The 23366-nt window shown below is 59.1% G+C and overlaps 1 protein-coding gene across 2 annotated transcripts; it reads left to right on the forward strand.

The window, feature by feature from the left end:
- Positions 1–1638: 1638 nt before the first annotated feature.
- KIF3C (kinesin family member 3C) lies at positions 1639–22272 on the forward strand. Of its 2 annotated transcripts, XR_008429776.1 has the most exons (9): positions 1639–3105; positions 12200–12301; positions 12379–12501; positions 12586–12704; positions 14885–15001; positions 15214–15322; positions 17334–17509; positions 18316–21686; positions 22149–22272. XR_008429776.1 is itself a non-coding variant. In XM_053937409.1 (8 exons), the coding sequence occupies exons 1-8, from the start codon at positions 1693–1695 to the stop codon at positions 18407–18409; spliced, it is 2253 nt and encodes a 750-aa protein (XP_053793384.1). In that variant the 5' UTR covers positions 1639–1692; the 3' UTR covers positions 18410–22272. The 2 variants fall into 2 exon arrangements, 1 of the variants encoding a protein (XP_053793384.1); XM_053937409.1 differs by having other exon boundaries at positions 18316–22272.
- The last annotated feature ends 1094 nt before the right edge of the window (positions 22273–23366 follow it).

A 23366-nucleotide genomic window follows, 5' to 3' on the forward strand; every position in this document is an offset into this window, starting at 1 on the left:
TGAGGGGACTGTCCCTGCCTGGAATCTCCTCCTGGAGCCAGAGGACTTGGATAGCACCAGGCAGGCCTGTGTATGGCAGCAAATGCCCTAATTAATTGATTATGGGATAATCTCTGGTTCCAGAGAAGGAATGGGTGGCTGCTCAGACTTGATTAACCACAAGAATGTTTAATCTTTGCCCCCCCCCCCGCCAGCCCCATAAAGTGCTGGGATTATTCCCACTGGGATGCACCAGCCATGCCTGGCTGCAGGGGGACACAGAGCCTGGGACAGCCCAGGGACCCCCAAACTCCACAGGGTAACCCTGCCCTGGCCCCACAGGGATGGGATGGGATAGGGAGTTATCCCTGTGCTGGCTGCCAGGTCCAAGAAAAAGAGCTCTGTCCCCATCAGAGTGCTGGGATGGGGCATCCCCTGCTTATCCTGCCTCTGTCCTGCATCCTGTATCCCACACCCCTGATCCCCCATCAGGGACCCTGCACCCTGCTTCCCACATCCCTGCATCCTGTATCCCACACCCCTGATCCCCCTTCATGGACCCTGCTTCCCACATCCCAGTCCCGCATCCTGTATCCCACATCCCTGATCCCCCATCAGGGACCCTGCTTCCCACATCCCTGCATCCTGTATCCCACATCCCTGATCCCCCATCAGGGACCCTGCTTCCCACATCCCTGCATCCTGTATCCCACATCCCTGATCCCCCATCATGGACCCTGCTTCCCACATCCCTGCATCCTGTATCCCACATCCTGCGTTCCACGAAAGTACTCTCCATGCACACAAATCCTGCATCCTGCATTCTGCAACCCACATCCCAGACCTGCGTCCTTCATCCTCAATCCTTCATCTGGAATCCTTCATCTGGAATCCTTCCTCCTGCATTCCAGTGCAGCATCCCAGCCCAGAATCTCAGTCCTGCATTCCAGAGCCACATCCCAGCACTGGACCCCAGTACTGCATCCTTCATCCCATATCCCGGTCCTGCATTCCAGTCCAGCATCCCAGTCCTACATTCCAATCCTTTGTCCGACATCCCAGTCCTGTACCCTTCATCCCATATCCCAGTCCTGCATCCTGCATGCCATTCCTGCATTTGTGATCCCATATCCCAATCCTGCATTCCGTATCCTGCATCCTAATCCTGCATCCCAGCCCTGCCCGGCAGTCCCGTATCCTTCATCCTACACCCTAATCCCGCATTCCAACGCCGCATCCTCCATCCCACATGCCGGTTCTGCATTCCAATGCAGCATCCCAGCCCTGCATCCTTCCTTCCACACCCCAATCCTGCCCCCGAGCCCCGCATCCCGAGCACAAAGGCCGCACTACAGCTCCCGGCGTGCCCGGAGCGGGGATGCCGGCGGCGCTCCCGCCCGCGGGGTGCGGGTTCGCGGCTGCGGGAGCGCGCTCAGGGAGCGCGCACCAATCGCGGCTGCGGCCGCGCCCCGCCCCGGCCCGCCCCGCCCGCCCCATCCCCGCACCGGGCGGGGCGCAGCGGCCGCGCTGCCATGAGCGAGCGCCCGGCGGGGCCGCCCCGCCGCGCCCCGGCCGCCCGCGCCCCCCGCCCCGGCCCCGCCCGCTCCGCCCCGGCCCTGGCCCCGGCCCCGGCCTCGGCTCCGGGGATGCCGCGGGGGCGGCGCGGCTGAGCCCCCCAGCCCCGCTGCGCCGCCGGCCCCGCCCGCCGCCGCCATGGCCGGTAAGCCCCGCAGCGGCTGCGAGGCGCTCCGGGTGGTGGCCCGGTGCCGGCCCATGAGCCGGCGGGAGGAGGCGGCGGGATACGAGCGCGTCCTGGAGCTGGACGTGAAGCTGGGCCAGGTGAGCATCCGCAACCCCCGCGCCGCCCCCGGGGAGCTGCCCAAGACCTTCACCTTCGACGCCGTGTACGACGCCAGCTCCAAGCAGGCCGACCTCTACGATGAGACGGTGCGGCCGCTCATCGACTCGGTGCTGCAGGGCTTCAACGGCACCGTCTTCGCCTATGGCCAGACCGGCACCGGCAAGACCTACACCATGCAGGGCGCCTGGGCGGAGCCCGAGAAGCGCGGCATCATCCCCAGCGCCTTCGAGCACATCTTCACCCACATCTCCCGCTCGCAGAACCAGCAGTACCTGGTGAGGGCCTCGTACCTGGAGATCTACCAGGAGGAGATCAGGGACCTCCTCGCCAAGGACCAGAGCAAGAAGCTGGAGCTGAAGGAGAACCCCGAGACCGGGGTGTACATCAAGGACCTCTCCTCCTTCGTGACCAAGAACGTCAAGGAGATCGAGCACGTGATGAACCTGGGCAGCCAGACGCGCTCCGTGGGCAGCACCAACATGAACGAGCACAGCTCGCGCTCCCACGCCATCTTCCTGATCACCATCGAGTGCAGCGAGACGGGGCCGGACGGCGAGGAGCACATCCGCGTGGGCAAGCTCAACCTCGTGGACCTGGCCGGCAGCGAGCGCCAGAACAAAATGGGGGCCCACGGAGAGCGCCCCAAGGAAGCCTCCAAGATCAACCTCTCCCTCTCGGCCCTGGGCAACGTCATCTCGGCGCTGGTGGACGGCCGGAGCACGCACATCCCCTACCGGGACTCCAAGCTCACCCGCCTGCTGCAGGACTCCCTCGGCGGCAACGCCAAGACAATCATGGTGGCCACCTTGGGCCCGGCCTCGCACAGCTACGACGAGAGCCTCTCCACCCTCAGGTTCGCCAACAGGGCCAAGAACATCAAGAACAAGCCCCGGGTGAACGAGGACCCCAAGGACACCTTGCTGCGGGAGTTTCAGGAGGAGATCGTTCGGCTGAAGGCCCAGCTGGAGAAACGCGGGATGCTGGGCAAGAAGAGGAGGAGGAGCAGCCGGAGGAAGAAAGCAATGGATGGAGAGGGCACCGTGGACAATGAAGGGGAGGACGAGAACGAGGACGGCCTGGAGAAGACCATGGAGAATTACTTGAAGGAGCAGAAGGAGAGGCTGGAAGAGGAGAAAGCCGCTATCCAGGATGACCACAGCCTGGTGAGTGAGGAGAAGCAGAAGCTGCTCCAGGAGAAGGAGAAGATGATAGAGGACCTGCGGAAGGAGCAGGAGGCCACGGAGCTGCTGGCCATCAAGTACAAGGTTCGTGTTGCCACGCACGGTGACAAATGGGGCCGGGGCGCCTGCTGTGCCCCCAGCTCCTGGTGTGGAGTGGGAATGGATCCCGAGCAGGGAGCCTGGGGGACGTGCCCACCGCGGGTGCCCAGCAAGGGGGCCTCCCAAGCGAGGTGTCCAGGCAGGGTCCCCAAGGGCAGCCCCAGGCTCCGGCGTGGGGCTGGGCTGGGGTGGCCTGCGTGGGGACCTGCGTGGGAGCTGCAGGGGCTGGGAGGGGGAGAGGGTCACTGGTGGCACGAGCGTGCTGTGCTCAGCCCTTGTCCCCTTCGGCACAACAAAGCAGCTTGTGTGGGAAGGGGGAGTGACGAGAGTGATGCTGCAGATTCGTCCCTGGTGGCCTCGGGAGTGAGCCCAGGGCTGGGGCTGGGGGCACGGTGCACCTGCCCCCACCTGCCCCCAGTTCTGTCCAGCCCCTGGCTCCCAGGGGGCTCTCTGGGGGCAGGGCCTGGCAGCTCTGCAGGGACCCCCATTCCCCCTCCCCACCCCCAAATCCTTCCTGGCACCCCAAGCCAGAGCAGGGTGGATGGGGGCACCACCGCTGGCTCAGGGATGCTCAGGGGTTTGGTGCTGAGGGTGACAGGGGCCACAGCAGCCCCAGCTGTGCCGGGGGTCTGGGGCTGCACCTCCCCCTGCCCCAGCCCTGCTCCTGTCCCCACTGAGCTGTGGGGTCCTTCCCCCTGCCCATGGTGACCACGGTGCCAGCAGTGGGGAGGGAGCCCCAGCCCCCTGACCCTCGGCATCACACTCAGCATGGCCCCTCTGGCACAGCCCCTCTGGCACCACGCTGGCCCGGATGTGAGGACTGGGCTGGAGCCCAGCAGGGAGGGATCCCTCTGACAGGGGGGGACATGCCCGGGGTGCCAGGGCTGGGCATGGGTCCGGACCCTCTTCCATGGCTGGGGTCGTGTTTGTTGCAGCCCCGGGGACACGTGGCCGTGCCCAGGGATGTGTGATCGTGCCCAGGGATGCGTGGCCGTGCCCGGATGCCTGCACAGAGACCGTGGGATCCCACTGGGGCGTGCCACTGGGGCAGAGCCGTGGGCTGCTGGCTGGCACAGCGGGTGTCCCGTGACGGGTATCCCGTGACAAGTGTCCTGGCAGAGCAGGATGCCTGGCACAGGGGTCTCTGCAGCCATCCCCCCGTCGCTGTGGGGTGCAGGCTGTGGGGTGCAGGCTGTGGGGTGCAGGCTGGGCTGGCAGCTGTCCAGCACAGTCTCCCTGTCTGGCTCAGCAGGGCTGGCTCAGGGCCACTGTGTGTCCTGGAACTGCTGAGTAACAAGGCAGGGCCGGAGGCGAGATGACACCGTGTCCCTCTTGGTGGCCTTCGGTGGCCCCTCTGGCCGTGGGGGTACAGAACAGTGACAGCAGAGAGGTGTCACCTTAGCGAGCACAAATCCCCCCCCCGTGCCAGAGGGGCACGGCCTGCTGTGACACTCACCCCAGTGGGCACTGCCCGTGGGACGCTGCGGGGACACCGGGTGGCCTCACGGCGCTCCGACCATGGCAAAGGCAGCCGAGGTGACAGGGGGACGCGAGGTGCCCCCCACACCCACGGGTGACACGCTGCGCCCCGTCTGGGCGTCACACTCGTGGGTGTGGGCTCTGCCTCTGCCACCCAGCTGGGACGTGTGGGGCATTGAGCTCGGAGAGGTGGGGTCAGCCTGCCCCAGCAGATGTGCTCCCGGGTGCCCAGATGTGTGCCCAGGCAGAGGGGCTGTGCCACAGGGGAGCTGGCTACGGGGTGTGGGTGCTTCCGAGGCCGTGCCAGCGGCTGAGGCCGAGGTCAGCAGGAGGGAAAGCGCTGGGAAGTTCTTTGGGTGCCGGAAATGAATTCCTGGGAGAGGCTTAGTGCTAAAGGAGATTGGGATTGGGATAAGGATTGGGAGTCTCTTCCTTAGAGGGAATGAATGCCCTGGCAGGGAGGAAACAGTGGCACCGAGAAACCTCTTGATGTGGCAGGGGGGAGCTCTGTGGGAGGGGATGGCAGCGGGACCATCGTCCCAGCACCCTCCTGGTCCCCTCCCTACACCCCAGCGGGGTCCCCAGGGGACACTCAGGATCGAGGGGAGCAACTGGGACCAAGAATTGCGTTTGGAGGAGAAGGGCTGAGGAGCCCTTGGCACCCCAGTGCCCCCCAGCCCTGCCAGAGGATGGCACAGGATCTGCTGGGGGGGCTGCCCTTGGGGGTGTCAGCCCCCAGCAGAACACCCAGCCTGGGACACCCATCCAAAGGGAGGAAGGAGGGATCCCCAGGGTGAGGGGGGCTGGCTGGGGCACCCATGGGGGGCTGTGTCCCCACAACACTGAATGGCTGTGAGGGTCTCACTGGGTGGAAAAGGTAGGAAGGCACAGCTGTAGGGGTGTCCCCTGGGTGCTGGGGGCTGCTGGCACAGCTGTGGGGTGTCCCCTGGGTGCTGGGGGCTGCTGGCACAGCTGTAGGGGTGTCCCCTGGGTGCTGGGGGCTGCTGGCACAGCTGTAGGGGTGTACCCTCGGTGCTGGGGGCTGCTGGCACAGCTGTAGGGGTGTACCCTCGGTGCTGGGGGCTGCTGGCACAGCTGTAGGGGTGTCCCCTGGCTTTCCCCAGAACCCACAGTGCACTCCCTGCAGCTGGAAGGGGAAAAATGGGAGGGGGAAAACCATGGAAATAGAGCCTTGCCCCAGGCAGCTGTCGGTGGGGACGGGGGCCACCAGTTTGCCAGAGCCCCCCCCACTCTGTGCACAGCACCCCCATGGAGACCCCTGCCCCAGGGACGTGTGACAGCAGCACCATGACCAGCGTGTGTGCCCCCCAGTGCTGGCACCACCCTTGGGGTGGCCTGGTGGCCCCCCTGCCCCTCAGGGCCATGGCCATGGCAGTGAGGGGGGGCCAGGCCCCGTGAGGAGCAGGGCCGCTGGATCTGGGGGGCCAGAGGGACCTCCAGGGCAGGTGCCCGATGGGTGAGGTGGCCACGTGCTGGTGGCAGAGGGGACACTTCAGAGAGGGTGGCCGAGCTGTGTCTGTGGCTGGGAGATTGATGTTTGTGTGTGGTGTCCTGGGGACATCTGGGTCCGTCCCACACACACAGAGGGCACTTATACACACAGGGTGTGCACACATGGTGTGCTTACACACGGTGTGCTTACACACACACACACACACACTCACAGAGTGCACTTATACACACAGGGTGTGCACAGACACACGGTGTGCTTACACACAGTGTGCTTACACACACACACACACACACACACTGAGTGCACTTATACACACAGGGTGTGCATACATGGTGTGCTTACACACGGTGTGCTTACACACACACACACACACACACACTGAGTGCACTTATACACACAGGGTGTGCACAGACACACGGTGTGCTTACACACACACACACACTGAGTGCACTTATACACACAGGGTGTGCACAGACACACGGTGTGCTTACACACACACACACACTGAGTGCACTTATACACACAGGGTGTGCACAGACACACGGTGTGCTTACACACGGTGTGCTTACACACACACACACAGAGGGCACTTATACACACAGGGTGTGCACACACACACGGTGTGCTTACACACACAGACAGAGTGCACTTATATACACAGGGTGTGCACACACACATGGTGTGCTTACACACACACACACACACTGAGTGCACTTATACACACAGGGTGTGCATACATGGTGTGCTTACACACGGTGTGCTTACACACACACATACACACAGAGCACTTATACACACAGGGTGTGCACAGACACACGGTGTGCTTACACACGGTGTGCTTACACACACACACACACACACACTGAGTGCACTTATACACACAGGGTGTGCACAGACACACGGTGTGCTTACACACGGTGTGCTTACACACACACACACACACACTCACAGAGTGCACTTATACACACAGGGTGTGCACAGACACACGGTGTGCTTACACACGGTGTGCTTACACACACACACACAGAGGGCACTTATACACACAGGGTGTGCACAGACACACGGTGTGCTTACACACGGTGTGCTTACACACACACACACAGAGGGCACTTATACACACAGGGTGTGCACAGACACACGGTGTGCTTACACACACAGACAGAGTGCACTTATATACACAGGGTGTGCTTACATGGTGTGCTTACACACGGTGTGCTTACACACACACATACACACAGAGCACTTATACACACAGGGTGTGCACAGACACACGGTGTGCTTACACACGGTGTGCTTACACACACACACACACACTGAGTGCACTTATACACACAGGGTGTGCATACATGGTGTGCTTACACACGGTGTGCTTACACACACACATACACACAGAGCACTTATACACACAGGGTGTGCACACACACACGGTGTGCTTACACACACACACAGAGGGCACTTAAACACACAGGGTGTGCACACACACACGGTGTGCTTACACACACAGACAGAGTGCACTTATATACACAGGGTGTGCACACACACACGGTGTGCTTACACACACACACACAGACAGTGCACTTACACACACAGGGTGTGCACCCACACGGTGTGCTTACACACACACACACAGTGTGCACTTATACACACAGGGTGTGCACACACACAGTGTGCTTACACACACACACACACAGAGTGCACTTATATATACAGAGGGTGTGCACACACACGGTGTGCTTACACACACACAGACAGAGTGCACTTATACACACAAGGTGTGCACTCACATGGTGTGCTTACACACATGCTGTGTGCACACACACAGTCAGAGGGCACTTATATACACTGTGTGTGCGCACACATGGTGTGCTTACACACAGTGTGCTTACACACACACACACAGAGGGCACTTACACACACAGGGTGTGCATCCACACGGTGTGCATCCACACGGTGTACTTACACACACACAGACAGAGGGCACTTATATACACAAGGTGTGCACACACATGGTGTGCTTACACACTGTGTGCTTACACACACACAGAGTGCACTTATACACACAGGGTGTGCACAGACACACGGTGTGCTTACACACATATACACACAAAGTGCACTCATACACACAGGGTGTGCACACACACAGTGCTTACACACACACAGTGTGCATACACAGGGTGTGCTTACACACACACACGAGTGCACTTATACACGCAGTGTGCGCACACACACACACAGTGTGCTTACACACGGTGTGCTTACACACACATACACACACAAAGTGCATTTATACACACAGGGTGTGCACACACACATACACAGTGTGCATAGACACACACATACACACACATACAGACAGAGTGCACTTGTACACACAGTGTGCACACACACACGGTGTGCATACACACGGTGTGCTTACACACTCATACATACACAGAGTGCATGTATACACACAGGGTGTGCACACACGGTGTCCACATACACACACACACGGTGTGCACATACACACAGAGTGTGCACACACACACATACACACACACACGTGGTGTGCACATACATCATGTGTATACACGCACAGTGTGCATACACACAGAGTGCACACACACACACACAGTGTGCACACACACACATGGTGTGCACATACATCGTGTGTATAAACACACTGCATACACACACACACAGAGTGCACACACACACACACATGGTGTGCACATACACACATGGTGTGCATACACACACAGTGTGCATACACACACACACAGAGTGTGCACATACATACACACATGTTACACACACACACGTGGTGTGCACATACACACAGAGTGCACACACACACACAGAGTGTGCACATACATACACACGTTACACACACACACACATGTGGTGTGCACATACACACAGTGTGCATACACACACACAGAGTGTGCACATACATACACACATGTTACACACACACACGTGGTGTGCACATACACACAGAGTGCACACACACACACAGAGTGTGCACATACATACACACATGTTACACACACACACATGTGGTGTGCACATACACACAGTGTGCATACACACACACAGAGTGTGCACATACATACACACATGTTACACACACACACACACGGTGTGCACACACACAGAGTGCACACACAGACACGTGGTGTGCACATACACACATAGTGTGCATACACACACAGTGTGCTTACACACACACAGAGTGTGCACACACACACGGTGTGCACATACAAACACACATGTTACACACACGCACACACGGTGTGCACATACAGACACACGTTACACACATACACACACGGTGTGTACATACAGACATGTTACACACATACACACACACACACACGGTGTGTACATACAGACACACATGTTACACACATACACACACACGGTGTGCACATACAGACACACATGTTACACACATACACACACACACGGTGTGTACATACAGACACACATGTTACACACATACACACACACGCACGGTGTACACAGACACAGACACCCGGTGCTCCCACACGTACCCATGTTTGTGTGAACGTGTTCAGCCTGGCACGGGATGTGCTTCCTGTGTGTGTGTATTTTGCATTTCTCTGTGCACAGCCCCTGTGCGTGTGTATTTGTGTGTGTTCATTTGTGTGTTTGTGTTTATTTCTCTGTGTGTTTGTACATTTCTGTGTGCACAGCCCCTGTGAGTGTGTGTGTGTGCGCATTTCTCTGTGTGTTTATTTGTGTGTTTGTGCATTCCTGTGTGCACAGCCCCACTGCTCTGTGCACAGCCCCTGTGAGTGTGTGTGTGTGTTTCTGTGTGTGTATTTATTTGTGTGTTTGTGCATTTCTGTGTGCACAGCCCCTGTGTGTGTGTGTGTTTCTGTGTGTGTATTTATTTGTGTGTTTGTGCATTTCTGTGTGCACAGCCCCTGTGTGTGTGTGTGTTTTTCTGTGTGTGTATTTCTGTGTGTTTGTGCATTCCTGTGCACACAGCCCCTGTGAGTGTGTATTTGTGTGTATTCCTCTGTGTGTTTGTGCATTCCTGTGCACACAGCCCCATGCTCTGTGCACAGCCCCTGTGAGAGTGTGTGTTTTTCTGTGTGTGTATTTCTGTGTGTTTGTGCAGTAGGGCTGTGCACAGCCCCTGTAAGTGTGTGTGTGTGTGTGTTTCTGTGTATTTCTGTGTGTGTGTGTTTCTGTGTGTGTATTTCTGTGTGTGTATTTCTCTGTGTGTGTGTGTGTCTGTGTGTGTATTTCTGTGTGTTTGTGCATTCCTGTGTGCACAGCCCTACTGCTCTGTGCACAGCCCCTGTAAGTGTGTGTGTGTGTGTGTGTTTCTGTGTATTTCTGTGTGTGTGTGTTTCTGTGTGTGTATTTCTGTGTGTGTGTGTTTCTGTGTGTGTATTTCTGTGTGTGTATTTCTGTGTGTGTGTGTTTCTGTGTGTGTATTTCTGTGTGTGTATTTATCTGTGTGTGTGTTTCTGTGTGTGTATTTCTCTGTGTGTGTGCATTTCTGTGTCTGTATTTCTGTGTGTGTATTTCTCTGTGTGTGTGTTTCTGTGTGTGTATTTCTGTGTGTTTGTGCATTCCTGTGTGCACAGCCCTACTGCTCTGTGCACAGCCCCTGTAAGTGTGTGTGTGTGTGTGTTTCTGTGTATTTCTGTGTGTGTGTGTTTCTGTGTGTGTATTTCTGTGTGTGTGTTTCTGTGTGTGTATTTCTGTGTGTTTGTGCATTCCTGTGTGCACAGCCCCATGCTCTGTGCACAGCCCCTGTGAGTGTGTATTTCTGTGTGTGTGTGTTTCTCTGTGTGTTTCTGTGTGTGTTTGTGCATTTCTGTGCACACAGCCCCATGCTCTGTGCACAGCCCCTGTGAGAGTGTGTGTGTGTGAGTGTGTTTGTGTGTGTGTATTTCTGTGTGTGTATTTCTGTGTGTGTGTTTCTGTGTGTGTCTATTTGTGTGTTTGTGCATTCCTGTGTGCACAGCCCCACTGCTCTGTGCACAGCCCCTGTAAGTGTGTGTGTGTGTGTGTGTGCATTCCTCCAGGGATGCACAAGGGCATCAAGGGATGTCAAGGGCAGGACAGCCCTTTCCAGGTGGGAATTGTTCCCAATATCCGATCTAATCGTGCACAGCCTCCTCCAGGACAGCAGGGCTCCGAGCAGAGGGGCACTGAACACTCCCACCTCCCTGAGAGCAGGGCTGGGGACAGGGATCAGGGGTGGGGACAGGGATTGGGGATAGGAACAGGGATCAAGGGATGGGGACAGGGATCAGGAATGGGGACAGGGGTCAGGGCTGGGGACAGGGATCAGGGATGGGGACAGCGATCAGGGCTGGGGACAGGGATCAGGGCTGGGGACAGGGATCAGGGATTGGGACAGGGATCAGGGATGGGGACAGGGATTGGGGATGGGGACAGGAATCAGGGATGGAGACAGGGATTGGGGATGGGGACAGGGATCAGGGATGGAGACAGGGATTGGGGCTGGGGACAGGGATCAGGGATGGGGACAGGGATCAGGGCTGGGGACAGGGATCAGGGCTGGGGACAGGGATCAGGGCTGGGGACAGGGATCAGGGATAGGGACAGGGATCAGGGATGGGGACAGCGATCAGGGCTGGGGACAGGGATCAGGGATGGGGACAGGGATTGGGGATGGGGACAGGGGTCAGGAATGGGGACAGGGGTCAGGGCTGGGGACAGGGATCAGGGGTGGGGACAGGGATTGGGGATAGGAACAGGAATCAGGGATGGGAACAGGAATCAGGGATGGGAACAGGGATCAGGGATAGGGACAGGGATCGGGGATGGGGACAGGGATCAGGGATGGGGACAGGGGTCAGGGGATGGGGACAGGGATTGGGGATGGGGACAGGGATCAGGAGTGGGGACAGGGATCAGGGATGGAGGTGACCATCAGGGATAGGGACAGGGATCGGGGATGGGGACAGGGATCAGGGATAGGGACAGGGGTCAGGAATGGGGACAAGGGTCAGGGCTGGGGACAGGGGTCAGGGCTGGAGGTCACCACCCAGTCCAGTGAGGGTGGCGTGAGGCAAAGCCCATGGATGGGGGTGGGGATCCCAGCCCTGACCCCCTGCCCTGACCCCCCGTCCCCTCCAGGCCATGGAGAGCAAGCTGCTCATCGGGGGCAGGACCATCGTGGACCACACCAACGAGCAGCAGAAGATGCTGGAGCTGAGGCGGCAGGAGATCGCTGAGCAGGTACCAGACGGTGACCCGACTGTCCCGGGGCCACTCCCCGTGCCCATCCCGGTTCCAACCGTGTCCCTGCCCCTCAGAAACGCCGGGAACGCGAGATGCAGCAGGAGATGCTGCTGAGGGACGAGGAGACCATGGAGCTGCGCGAGACCTACACGTCCCTGCAGCAGGAGGTGGAGATCAAAACCAAGAAGCTCAAGAAGGTGAGGGCGTGGCGGGTGGGGACAGGGACGGGGATGAGCAGGTCCCTCCCCAGGGCAGGGCTGAGGTGCTGCTCCCCCTCCCAGCTCTACGCCAAGCTGCAGGCTGTGAAGGCTGAGATCCAGGACCAGCACGACGAGTACATCCGCGTGCGCCAGGACCTGGAGGAGGCCCAGAACGAGCAGACGCGGGAGCTGAAGCTCAAGTAGGTGTTCCTGAGGGGCTTGGGGGTCCCCTGGCCCGGGTGGCCCTGAAGAACTGGGTGTGCAGAGCAGGGTGGGGGGCTCAGAGCAGGGCTGGGGGGCTCAGAGCAGGGCTCAGGGCAGGGTTGGGGTGCTCCAAGCAGGAGCTGAGGGGCTCAGAGCAGGTTTGAGGGGTTCAGAGCAGGGCTGGGCTGCTCAGGGCAGGGTTGGGGAGTTCAGAGCAGGGCTCAGAGCAGGGTTGGGGGCTCAGAGCAGGGCTCAGGAGCTCAGAGCAGGGCTGGGGGGCTCAGAGCAGGGTTGAGGGGTTCAGAGCAGGGCTCAGAAGCTCAGCAGGGTTGATGTGCTTAGAGCAGGGCTCAGAGCAGGTCTGGGGTGTTCAGAGCAGGGCTCAGGGTAGGATTGGGGTGCTCTGAGCAGGAGCTGAGGGGCTCAGAGTAGGGTTGAGGGGTTCAGAGCAGGGCTCAGGAGCTCAGCAGGGTTGATGTGCTTAGAGCTGGGCTTGGGCTCAGGGCAAGGTTGGAGTGCTCAGAGCAGGGCTGGGCTGCTCAGAGCAGGGTTGGGGGGTTCAGAGCAGGGCTCAGGGCAGGTTTGGAGTGCTCAGAGCAGGCTTGGGGGTTCAGAGCAGAGCTGAGGGGCTCAGAGCAGGGCTCAGGGCAGGGTTGGGGTGCTCAGAGCAGGTCTGGGGTACTCAGAGCAGAGCTGAGGGGCTCAGAGCAGGTTTGAGGGGTTCAGAGCAGGGCTCAGGAGCTCAGAGCAGGGTTGATGTGCTCAGAGCAGGGTTGGGGGGCTCAGAGCAGGGCTGGGGTACTCAGAGCAGAGCTGAGGGACTCAGAGCAGGGTTGGAGGGTTCAGAGCAGGGCTCAGGAGCTCAGAGCAGGGTTGATGTGCTCAGAGCAGACCTGGGGGGCTCAGAGCAGGGTTGATGTGCTCAGAGCAGGGCTCAGAGCAGGGCTGGGGTACTCAGAGCAGGGCTGGGCTGCTCAGAGCAGGGTTGGGGAGTTCAGAGCAGGGCTCAGGGCAGGGTTGGAGTGCTCAGAGCAGGGCTGGGGTTCTCAGAGCAGACCTGGGGGGCTCAGAGCAGGGTTGGAGGGTTCAGAGCAGGGCTCAGGAGCTCAGAGCAGGGTTGATGTGCTCAGAGCAGGGCTCAGAGCAGGGCTCAAAGCAGGGCTGGGCTGCTCAGAGCAGGGCTGGGGGGCTGAGAGGCTCAGAGTAGGTGCAGAACTGGAGGGATTGACCCCACCCAGAGCCAGGGACAGCCAAGCCCTGCCACCAGTGGTGGCACAAGCTGTGGCCACTGGGAGCTGCGTGAGCAGCACAGGGGGCGTCCAAGAGTTGCGGAGAAAGGGGAAAAACCAGAAAATGTTCCATGAGAAACCCTGGCTGTGGCTGAACCTGGGGGGTGGCCGGGGGCGAGTGACCCCCGAGGGCAGCTGGTGACCTGCTCTGTCCCCACACCGTCCTCAGAGGGACAGCAGCTCTGGGGACTCGGGGTGACCCCACCTCCCTGGAGCTCCGGGCTCCCTGGCAGAGTTTTCCCTCCGGGAGCCTCCCGCAGCTGCAGCTGCTGCTCTGCCGCCCCCGGGGGTTTGTTCTCACTTTCAAACGCTTCTCTTTCAGCGTCTGTAACCCCCCCCCCAGCTATTTACAAGCACTGCAGCGTTGGCAGGGTGAAACAGTTTCACTACAAACAGAATTCCATCTCCAGCTTTGCCCCCTTCTCTCCTCCGAAGTGCTTCTGACTGGAAGCCACAGCTCACTGATGCAACTCCTTGCCTCAAACCAGTTCTTGACAGCTGCTCGACTTGCCCAAAAAACAGAGGGGAAAAGATTCCCTCTGGGGTCCACTTGGCACTGTTGAGCTTCCCTTGATTTTCAGGCCGGGCAGCGGGGGAGCAGACGTGGGAGGAGAGGAGGGAAGGGTCCTGCTCCTGCCTGGAGCCCCAGAGCTCGCGGGCTCCTCTCTGATGCCTGTCCTCTCCTGCCTCTCCCCTCTCCGTGGCTGCATCTGCTGCTTCAACCTCTCCCCTTCCATCACGTTTTCATCCTCCGGATGTTTCTTCTCCCTGCCGTGTCTCCTTCTCTTCCTGCCTTTCCTCTCCCTTTCCCACCTGTTTTCTGTCTCCTGTCACATTAACCCCATCCTCTCCTGCTCCTTCCCCGTCGCTCCTGCTCCGTCCCTCAGGTACTTGATCATCGAGAACTTCATCCCTCCCGAGGAGAAGAACAAGATCATGAACCGCCTGTACTTCGACGGCGATGAGGACCAGTGGAAATTCCAGCCGCTGGTTCCCACCGGAGGGTACGTCCCTGTGTCCCCGTCCCTGTCCCCAGGGCACTGTCCCTGTCCCTGCCGACGCACGCGAGCGGCCCCAGGGCTGGGAGAGTCCTGTAGGTGCCCAAGGGTGGGAATCCCCTCCAAGCCCAGCCCCGTGGAAGGGTCATCCTTCCCTGGCTGATGCAGCTCCGTGGGGCGCGGCGCTGTCGGGTCACGTCCTGCTCCGTGTGCTCCAGGAACAGCTCCCAGATGAAGAGGCGCCCGACCTCGGCCGTGGGCTACAAGAGGCCCATCAGCCAGTACGCCCGGGTGGCCATGGCCAGGAGATCCCACCCCCGCTTCCGGGTACGGCACGGGACACCGGGGTGGGCAAGGGGTGGGAGGGTGTTGGGCAAATGGGGTGGATGGATGATGGACGTGGAGGGATGGACATGGATGGATGGATGGATGGATGGATGGATGATGGATGGATGGATGGATGGATGGATGATGGATGGATGGATGGATGGATGGATGGATGATGGATGGATGATGGATGGATGATGGATGGATGGATGGATGATGATGGATGATGATGGATGGATGGATGATGGATGGATGGATGGATGATGGATGATGGATGGATGGATGGATGATGGATGGATGATGGATGGATGGATGGATGATGGATGGATGGATGATGGATGATGGATGGATGGATGGATGATGGATGGATGGATGGATGGATGGATGGATGATGGATGGATGGATGGATGATGGATGATGGATGGATGGATGGATGATGGATGATGGATGGATGGATGATGGATGGATGATGGATGGATGGATGGATGGATGATGGATGGATGGATGGATGGATGGATGATGGATGATGGATGGATGGATGGATGGATGATGGATGGATGGATGGATGATGATGGATGATGATGGATGGATGGATGATGGATGGACATGGATGGAGGGATGGATGGATGATGGATGGATGATGGATGGATGATGGATGGATGATGGATGGATGGATGATGGATGGATGGATGGGATGGATGGATGGATGGATGGATGGATGATGGATGGATGGATGGATGATGGATGGATGGATGATGGATGGATGGATGGATGGATGGATGGATGGATGGATGATGGATGATGGATGGATGATGGATGGATGGATGGATGGATGGATGGATGGATGGATGGATGATGGATGGATGATGGATGGATGGATGATGGATGGATGGATGGATGATGATGGATGATGATGGATGGATGGATGATGGATGGACATGGATGGAGGGATGGATGGATGATGGATGGATGATGGATGGATGATGGATGATGGATGGTTGGATGGATGAATGGATGATGGATGGATGATGGAGGGATGGACATGGATGGATGGATGGATGGATGATGGATGGATGATGGATGGATGGATGGATGGATGATGGATGGATGATGGATGATGGATGATGGATGGATGATGGATGATGGATGGATGATGGATGGATGGATGGATGGATGATGGATGGATGGATGGATGATGGATGGATGGATGGATGGATGGATGATGGATGATGGATGGATGGATGGATGATGGATGGATGATGGATGATGGATGGATGATGGATGGATGGATGGATGGATGGATGGATGGATGGATGGATGGATGATGGATGAATGGATGGATGGATGGATGATAGATGATGGATGATGGATGGATGATGGATGATGGATGGATGATGGATGGATGATGGATGGATGGATGGATGGATGGATGGGTGGACATGGATGGATGATGGATGGATGATGGATGTGTAGGGATGGATGGATGATGGATGGATGTGAATGGGTAGGGATGGATGGATGATGGACATGGATGGATATGTGGATGGAGATATATAGATGGATCCATGGATGGGTGTGGATGGATGTGGATGGATGTGTGGATGGATGTCAATGAAGGTGTGGATGGGTGGGTGTATGGATGGAGGTGATTGGAGAGCTAGAGGTGGATGGATGAAGGCAGATGGTGACTGGATGGGTGGAGGGATGGATAACGCTGGGAGGGAAGATGGAGTAAACAGGCTCACGAGGATCTGGGGTACACCAATTCAAGCTCCCAGCTTTATCCTCCCAGCTCCAGTCCTGGAGCTCCTGGCTGTCCTGCCATTGGAGAGGACAGGGCTGCTCAGCCCTGGGACAGGCTGGGAGAGCCAGAGCAGAGCCTTGAGCCCACAGCCCAGCGCCAGGGCAGCCAGGAGAGGATCCCAGTCCCCCGGCAGCGCGGGTCACCAGAGCTGGAGCTGTGTTCTCCCCACGGTGACTCCCGTGTTGGCTGTCCCTGTGCCCTGGGCAGGCTGAGAACATCATGTTCCTGGAGCTGGACCTGTCGCCCCCGGCCATCTTTGAGTTTGAGCGCAGCAGGGACCCGGCAGAGCAGGACCCTCGGGCGCTGCACCTGGAGAGGCTGATGCACCTGGACAGCCTCCTGGAGCGGCCAGCGGCCTCCCGCGTGCGCAAGTCCCGCTCCTGGTGAGGGACAGCGGCGCGGGGACACGGCCGGGACGTTCTGTGGGGGACAAGGGGGGGCCCGGGGCAGGCAGAGCTGGAAAGGCCCCGTCCCATCGGGGCTGAGCCTGCCCGTGAGCTGCTGGCTCTGGTCAGAGGTTGAAATGCTGCTGAGGCTGTGCTAGGGAACAGCATCGTGTGCAGCTCTGAGCAGGAGGGACCTGGAGCTGCTGGAGAGAGTCCAGAGGAGACCACGGAGCTGCTCCAGGGCTGGAGCCAGGCTGGGAGAGCTGGGGCTGCTCACCTGGAGAGGAGAAGGATCCAGGCAGAGCTCAGAGCCCCTTGCAGGGCCTGAAGGGGCTCCAGGAGAGCTGCAGAGGGACTGGGGACAAGGCCTGGAGGGACAGGACCCCGGGAATGGCTCCCAGTGCCAGAGGGCAGGGCTGGATGGGAGATTGGGAATTGGGAATTGTTCCCTGTGAGGGTGGGCAGGCCCTGGCACAGGGTGCCCAGAGCAGCTGTGGCTGCCCCTGGATCCCTGGCAGTGCCCAAGGCTGGGTTGGACATTGGAGATTGGAGCAGCCTGGGACAGTGGGAGGTGTCCCTGCCATGGCAGGGGTGGCACTGGATGAGTTGTAAGATCTCCCCAACCCAAACCATTCCATGATTCCATGATACTCCTATATCCCAGACCCAAGGTATCCTCCCACCCAGCAAGGGTTGCCCTTTGGTGCTGCCTGCACATCAAAGGACCAGGAAGAGGGCTGGATTTTGGGGAGGGTGGGAAGGCACGGCAGGGCAGCAGCCCCAGAGTGTCTCTGTGTCCCCAGGTGCCAGACGCCGCGGTCGCTGCCGTCCTCCACCACCCACGTGTCCCTGGCCTCCAGCTCCCCGTGTGCCGCCCCTCTGCCGGGCCAGGAGTGACCGCCTGGACGCCTCGTCCCGGACTGAGCCCCCGAGGGCCGAGGGGGACCCGGCCCAGCGGCCCCAGCTCATCCTTGTCCTCAGCTACTTTGTTGTGTGTTTGTGCGAGACACCGAACGGCCCCGGGCCAGGGCGGCTGCCCCTCCCTCCCTCCCTCCCTTCCTCCCTCCCTCCCTCCGCCCCCCTGATCCGGATCTGTCACTTTATTTATTTAACCTATTTATTTATGGAGTGGGTGACGCGCGGAGGCAGGATTTGTGCTCGGACTGATGGACGTCCAGGCTGGCAGTGGGCACCGTGCTGACCCACCCAGCTCCCAGCCCTCCCCACACCGCCCTGGCACAGGGCTGGGCACGGGGACACCACCAGGACCCTGCTCCATCCAGGCAGGAGGAGCACGGGTCCCTCTCCAGGGGCTTTGGCAGAAGCTGAGGCTGCCCTGGCCCCTGGTGCTGGCTTTGCTCTGCTGGATCCCCGGGAATTTGGAGATTTCTGCGTGGATTGGGAGACTTTGTGGTGGCGGTGCCTTGTCAGAGTCCCCCAGCGGGACTCCCCAGCCTGCATCAGCTCTGGTGGCAGCAGGGACACCTCAGCGACTGTGGGCACGGCTGGCACTGCAGGAGCACCAGCTCCATCTGCAGGGCTTGCAGAGTCACCAGAGCAAGTCACCCAAAGCCCAGGGCTTTGTCCAGCTGTGCCACGCTCTGGGGACGCTCTGGGGACACTCTGGAGCCAGCCCCACCGAGGCTCCCGACGCCCGACCGCGGGTGTGCAGCTCCTGACAACAGCCAGAGGTGGAATTCTCCACCCCCTTCCAACACCCTGCAGGGACACACCCGGCCTGGGAGCAGCACTGCCTGGGAGCTCCGTGGAGACATGTGGGACGAGGAGGTGACACCCAGGGCAGCGACGGCAGCGCTGTCCCCTGGACAATGGCACATGGGGATCACCTCTGTCACCTCCTGGTGGGTTGTGGAATGGTGATGGGTAAGAGGGGGAAAGCCCCGAGGATGGTGGGGATTGAATCCTGCCCCAGCAGCTGCAGGGACGGCGCTCGGTGCTCCTGCGGGACACGGCTTTCGGGTGAGGGAAGCTGGTGGAGACCCGTGCTGGCAGTGCCAGGCCAGCAGCTGTGCTGTCCCTTGGGCTGGTGGAGGTGGGGACATCCCTGTGCTTGATGAGATCCTTGTGGATGAGGGAGCCACCCCTGGCTCTCCTGGGTCAGCAAAGGGCCGGACAGGGAGGGCAGGTCGGAGAGGATTGCAGGTGGGGAATGTCCTCTGGCAGCAAAGAGAATTCCTTCACAGGGTGGATGAGGTTGGAAGGGACCCTGGAGCTCATCCAGTCCCTGGAGCACGTTACTCAGGGATGTGTCCAGGTGGGTTTGGAATCTCCCCAGGTGGGAAGGAGACTCCAGCACTGTTCTGGGCAGGCTGCTCTTTGCTGTTGGACTGGTCCCTGCTCCCCTCGCTGGCTCCTGCACTCAGGACAGGGGTGAGGGAAGGCAAGGGAGCGAGGCACAGGCCTGGATTGGGAACATCCAGAGGGAACCAGGAGCTGTGCCGAGCTCAGAGCCGGGCAGGTCCCTCAGCAGCCGTGTCCCATCCACACGTGGCTGTGCTGGGCCATCCACTGCCCTTCCAGCTGGCCCCCGACACATCCCTGCACTGCCACAGGGGATCTTCTCCCCTTCCATGTAACATTGCCCTGCCTCCAGCTCTCCATCATTGCCCTCCGCCCCACCCTTCCTTTCCCATCTGTGCCCCATCACACCCTGTGTCCCTCCAAAACCTTTGTCCCCTTCTCCCCCATCCTGGCGCCTGCCTCGGGGGCACCTTGGCAGGCTGTAGCTTGCTCCGAGGACCGAGCTCCCTGCTCTGGCAGCAGCCAGGTCCAGGCTGTGCTCAGCCTGGCAGGAGGGAGCAGGGGAAGGTGTTGGAGGAGTGACAGCTGGGTCCCTCCCATGGTGTGGGGTCAGGTCTGGCCACAGCGTGTCCCAGGGCATCCCCCAGAGCGAGCCGGCCCCGTGAAACCATCCAAGGCCAGGCTGGACAGAGCTGGGAGCAGCCTGGGACAGTGGAAGTGTCCCTGCCCAGGGCAGGGGTGGCACTGGATGGGCTTTAAATCCCTTCCAGCCCAAACCAGCCTGTGATTCCCTGATTCTGTCGAACACAGCGGTTGGGAGAGCTGGTTCGTTGTTTAATTTCCTGGAAAGCATCTGGGAGTTGGGGTCAGGAAGCACAGACTCAGAATGAGGAGAAGCTTGTGGGGGCCTACAGGAATAGAATTTCCTCCCTTCCCTGTTTTCTAGCAGTCCCAGTTCCCTTTCAGTGGATCAGCAGCTCCTGGAGCCCCAAAGTGATGAACCAGTGACCTTCTCTGGCCTCCCTTCTCACCCAGGGTGTGGGAAACAACTCAGGAGCTGAGGGTGCCTGTGCCCAGGGAAGGGTGGATGTGTCCAGGAAGGGTGGCTGTGGTCACAGTGGGATCCTGGAAGCCTTTCCAGCAGAGCTGTGATCACAGAGGGATCCTGGAAGCCCTTCCAGCAGAGCTGTGATCACAGAGGGATCCTGGAAGCCTTTCCAGCAGAGCTGTGATCACAGAGGGATCCTGGAAGCCCTTCCAGCAGGGCTGTGATCACAGAGGGATCCTGGAAGCCTTTCCAGCAGGGCTGTGATCACAGAGGGATCCTGGAAGCCTTTCCAGCAGAGCTGTGATCACAGTGGGATCCTCTGGAAGCCTTTCCAGCAGGGCTGTGATCACGGAGGGATCCTGGAAGCCCTTCCAGCAGGGCTGTGATCACAGAGGGATCCTGGAAGCCTTTCCAGCAGAGCTGTGATCACAGAGGGATCCTGGAAGCCTTTCCAGCAGAGCTGTGGTCACAGTGGGATCCTGGAAGCCTTTCCAGCAGAGCTGTGGTCACAGTGGGATCCTGGAAGCCTTTCCAGCAGAGCTGTGATCACAGAGGGATCCTGGAAGCCTTTCCAGCAGAGCTGTGGTCACAGTGGGATCCTGGAAGCCTTTCCAGCAGAGCTGTGGTCACAGTGGGATCCTGGAAGCCTTTCCAGCAGAGCTGTGATCACAGAGGGATCCTGGAAGCTCTTCCAGCAGAGCTGTGATCACAGAGGGATCCTGGAAGTCCTTCCAGCAGGGCTGTGATCACAGAGGGATCCTGGAAGCCCTTCCAGCAGAGCTGTGATCACGGAGGGATCCTGGAAGCCTTTCCAGCAGAGCTGTGATCACGGTGGGATCCTCTGGAAGCAGAGCACAGGACGAGGTGGGAGCTGCCATCGCAGGGGATGGGATGAGACACTTCCAGTATCCAAGGGCCGCTCCGGAGCCTCCCGAGCCCTCCCTCCACCGGCGGCGCTCGCAGGAGCTGTCCCAGCACACAGCGGCAGGGCGGGGAGCGCTCGGGCTGTCCGTCGGTGGCGTTCGGTGTCCGTGTGTCCCGGCGGGGCTGTTCCTCGGGGCCAGGGGCTGGGCCGGGGCTTCCTTTTGTTGTTGTTGAACTGTTCTTTTGGGGTTCAGGTTTGGCCGTTTTTCCGCGGGGAGGGGGGTGCGGGTCTGTTCCGGGTTCATGGACAAGGTGAGGGCCTCGATTAGGACCAAATTTTCGTGCCTGTTGCTCTGGTGATTTATTTAGAAATCAAAAGTTTACTGTCTGGTGGCCCATCCTTGTCACTCTATACATAGGAATATACAGGACATATTATAAATATATATATATTATACATAGTGTCTGGAGAGAGGCCGTTCCTGGCGGGATGGACACTCCTCACTGTGCTGTAATGTAGCTCCGACCCCGCGCTGGGAGCGCCCTCCAGGATGGCAAGGACACAATAAAGGAATGAGCATCGCTGCCAGCGCCTCCGCAGCCTCCTTCGCCCGGCCCGGGGCTGGCAGCGGCCTCGGCAGCAGCTGGCACTGCAGGAAGGAGGAAGCGAGGCTTGGCTTCCTTCCCTCGGCGTTTCTGCCCAGGTGTCTGTTCCGTGAGAGATGGAGCGAGGCCAGGCAGCTCCGGCTCAGGGACACGGACACTGGGAAGGGCCCCGGCACAGCCTGGGGCATCACACGGGCACAGCGGGGCTGGGAAAGGGGAGATGGGAAACGAGCTGAGAAAGGGGAGATGGGAAACCAGCTGAGAAAGGGGAGAGGGGAAACGAGCTGGGAAAGGGGAGATGGGAAACGAGCTGAGAAAGGGGAGATGGGAAAGGGAGAGATGGAAAGGGAGAGATGGGAAACGAGCTGGGAAAGGAGAGATTGGAAACGAGCTGGGAAAGGGGAGAGGGGAAAGGGAGAGATGGAAAGGGAGAGATGGGAAACGAGCTGGGAAAGGGGAGATCAGAAATGAGCTGGGAAAGGGGAGAGGGGAAACCAGCTGGGAAAGGGGAGAGGGGAAAGGGAGAGATGGAAAGGGAGAGATGGGAAACGAGCTGGGAAAGGAGAGATCGGAAACGAGCTGGGAAAGGGGAGAGGGGAAAGGGAGAGATGGAAAGGGGGGAGATGGAAAGGGGGGAGATGGAAAGGGGGAGTTGGAAAAGAGAGAGATGGAAAGGGAGAGACGGAAAGGGGGAGGTGGGAAAGGGGAGATGGAAAAGGGGAGCTGGAAAAGGAGAGAAGGAAAAAGGGGAGCTGGAAAAGGGAGAGATGGGAAAGGGAGAGATGGGAAAGGGAGAGGTGGGAAAGGGGAGATGGAAAAGGGGGAGATGGAAAAGGGGAGATGGGAAAGGGAGAGATGGAAAGGGGGGAGATGGAAAGGGGGAGTTGGAAAAGGGAGAGATGGAAAAGGGGGAGCTGAAAAAGGAGAGAAGGGAAAAGGGGGAGCTGGAAATGGAGAGAAGGAAAAAGAGGAGCTGGAAAAGGGAGAGATGGAAAAGGGGAGATGGGAAAGGGGAGATGGGAAAGGGGAGATGGGAAAGGGAGAGATGGAAAAGGGGGAGATGGATAAGGGAGA

Source organism: Vidua chalybeata, chromosome 3 (assembly GCF_026979565.1).
Source record: "Vidua chalybeata isolate OUT-0048 chromosome 3, bVidCha1 merged haplotype, whole genome shotgun sequence".
Lineage (NCBI taxonomy): Eukaryota > Metazoa > Chordata > Aves > Passeriformes > Viduidae > Vidua > Vidua chalybeata.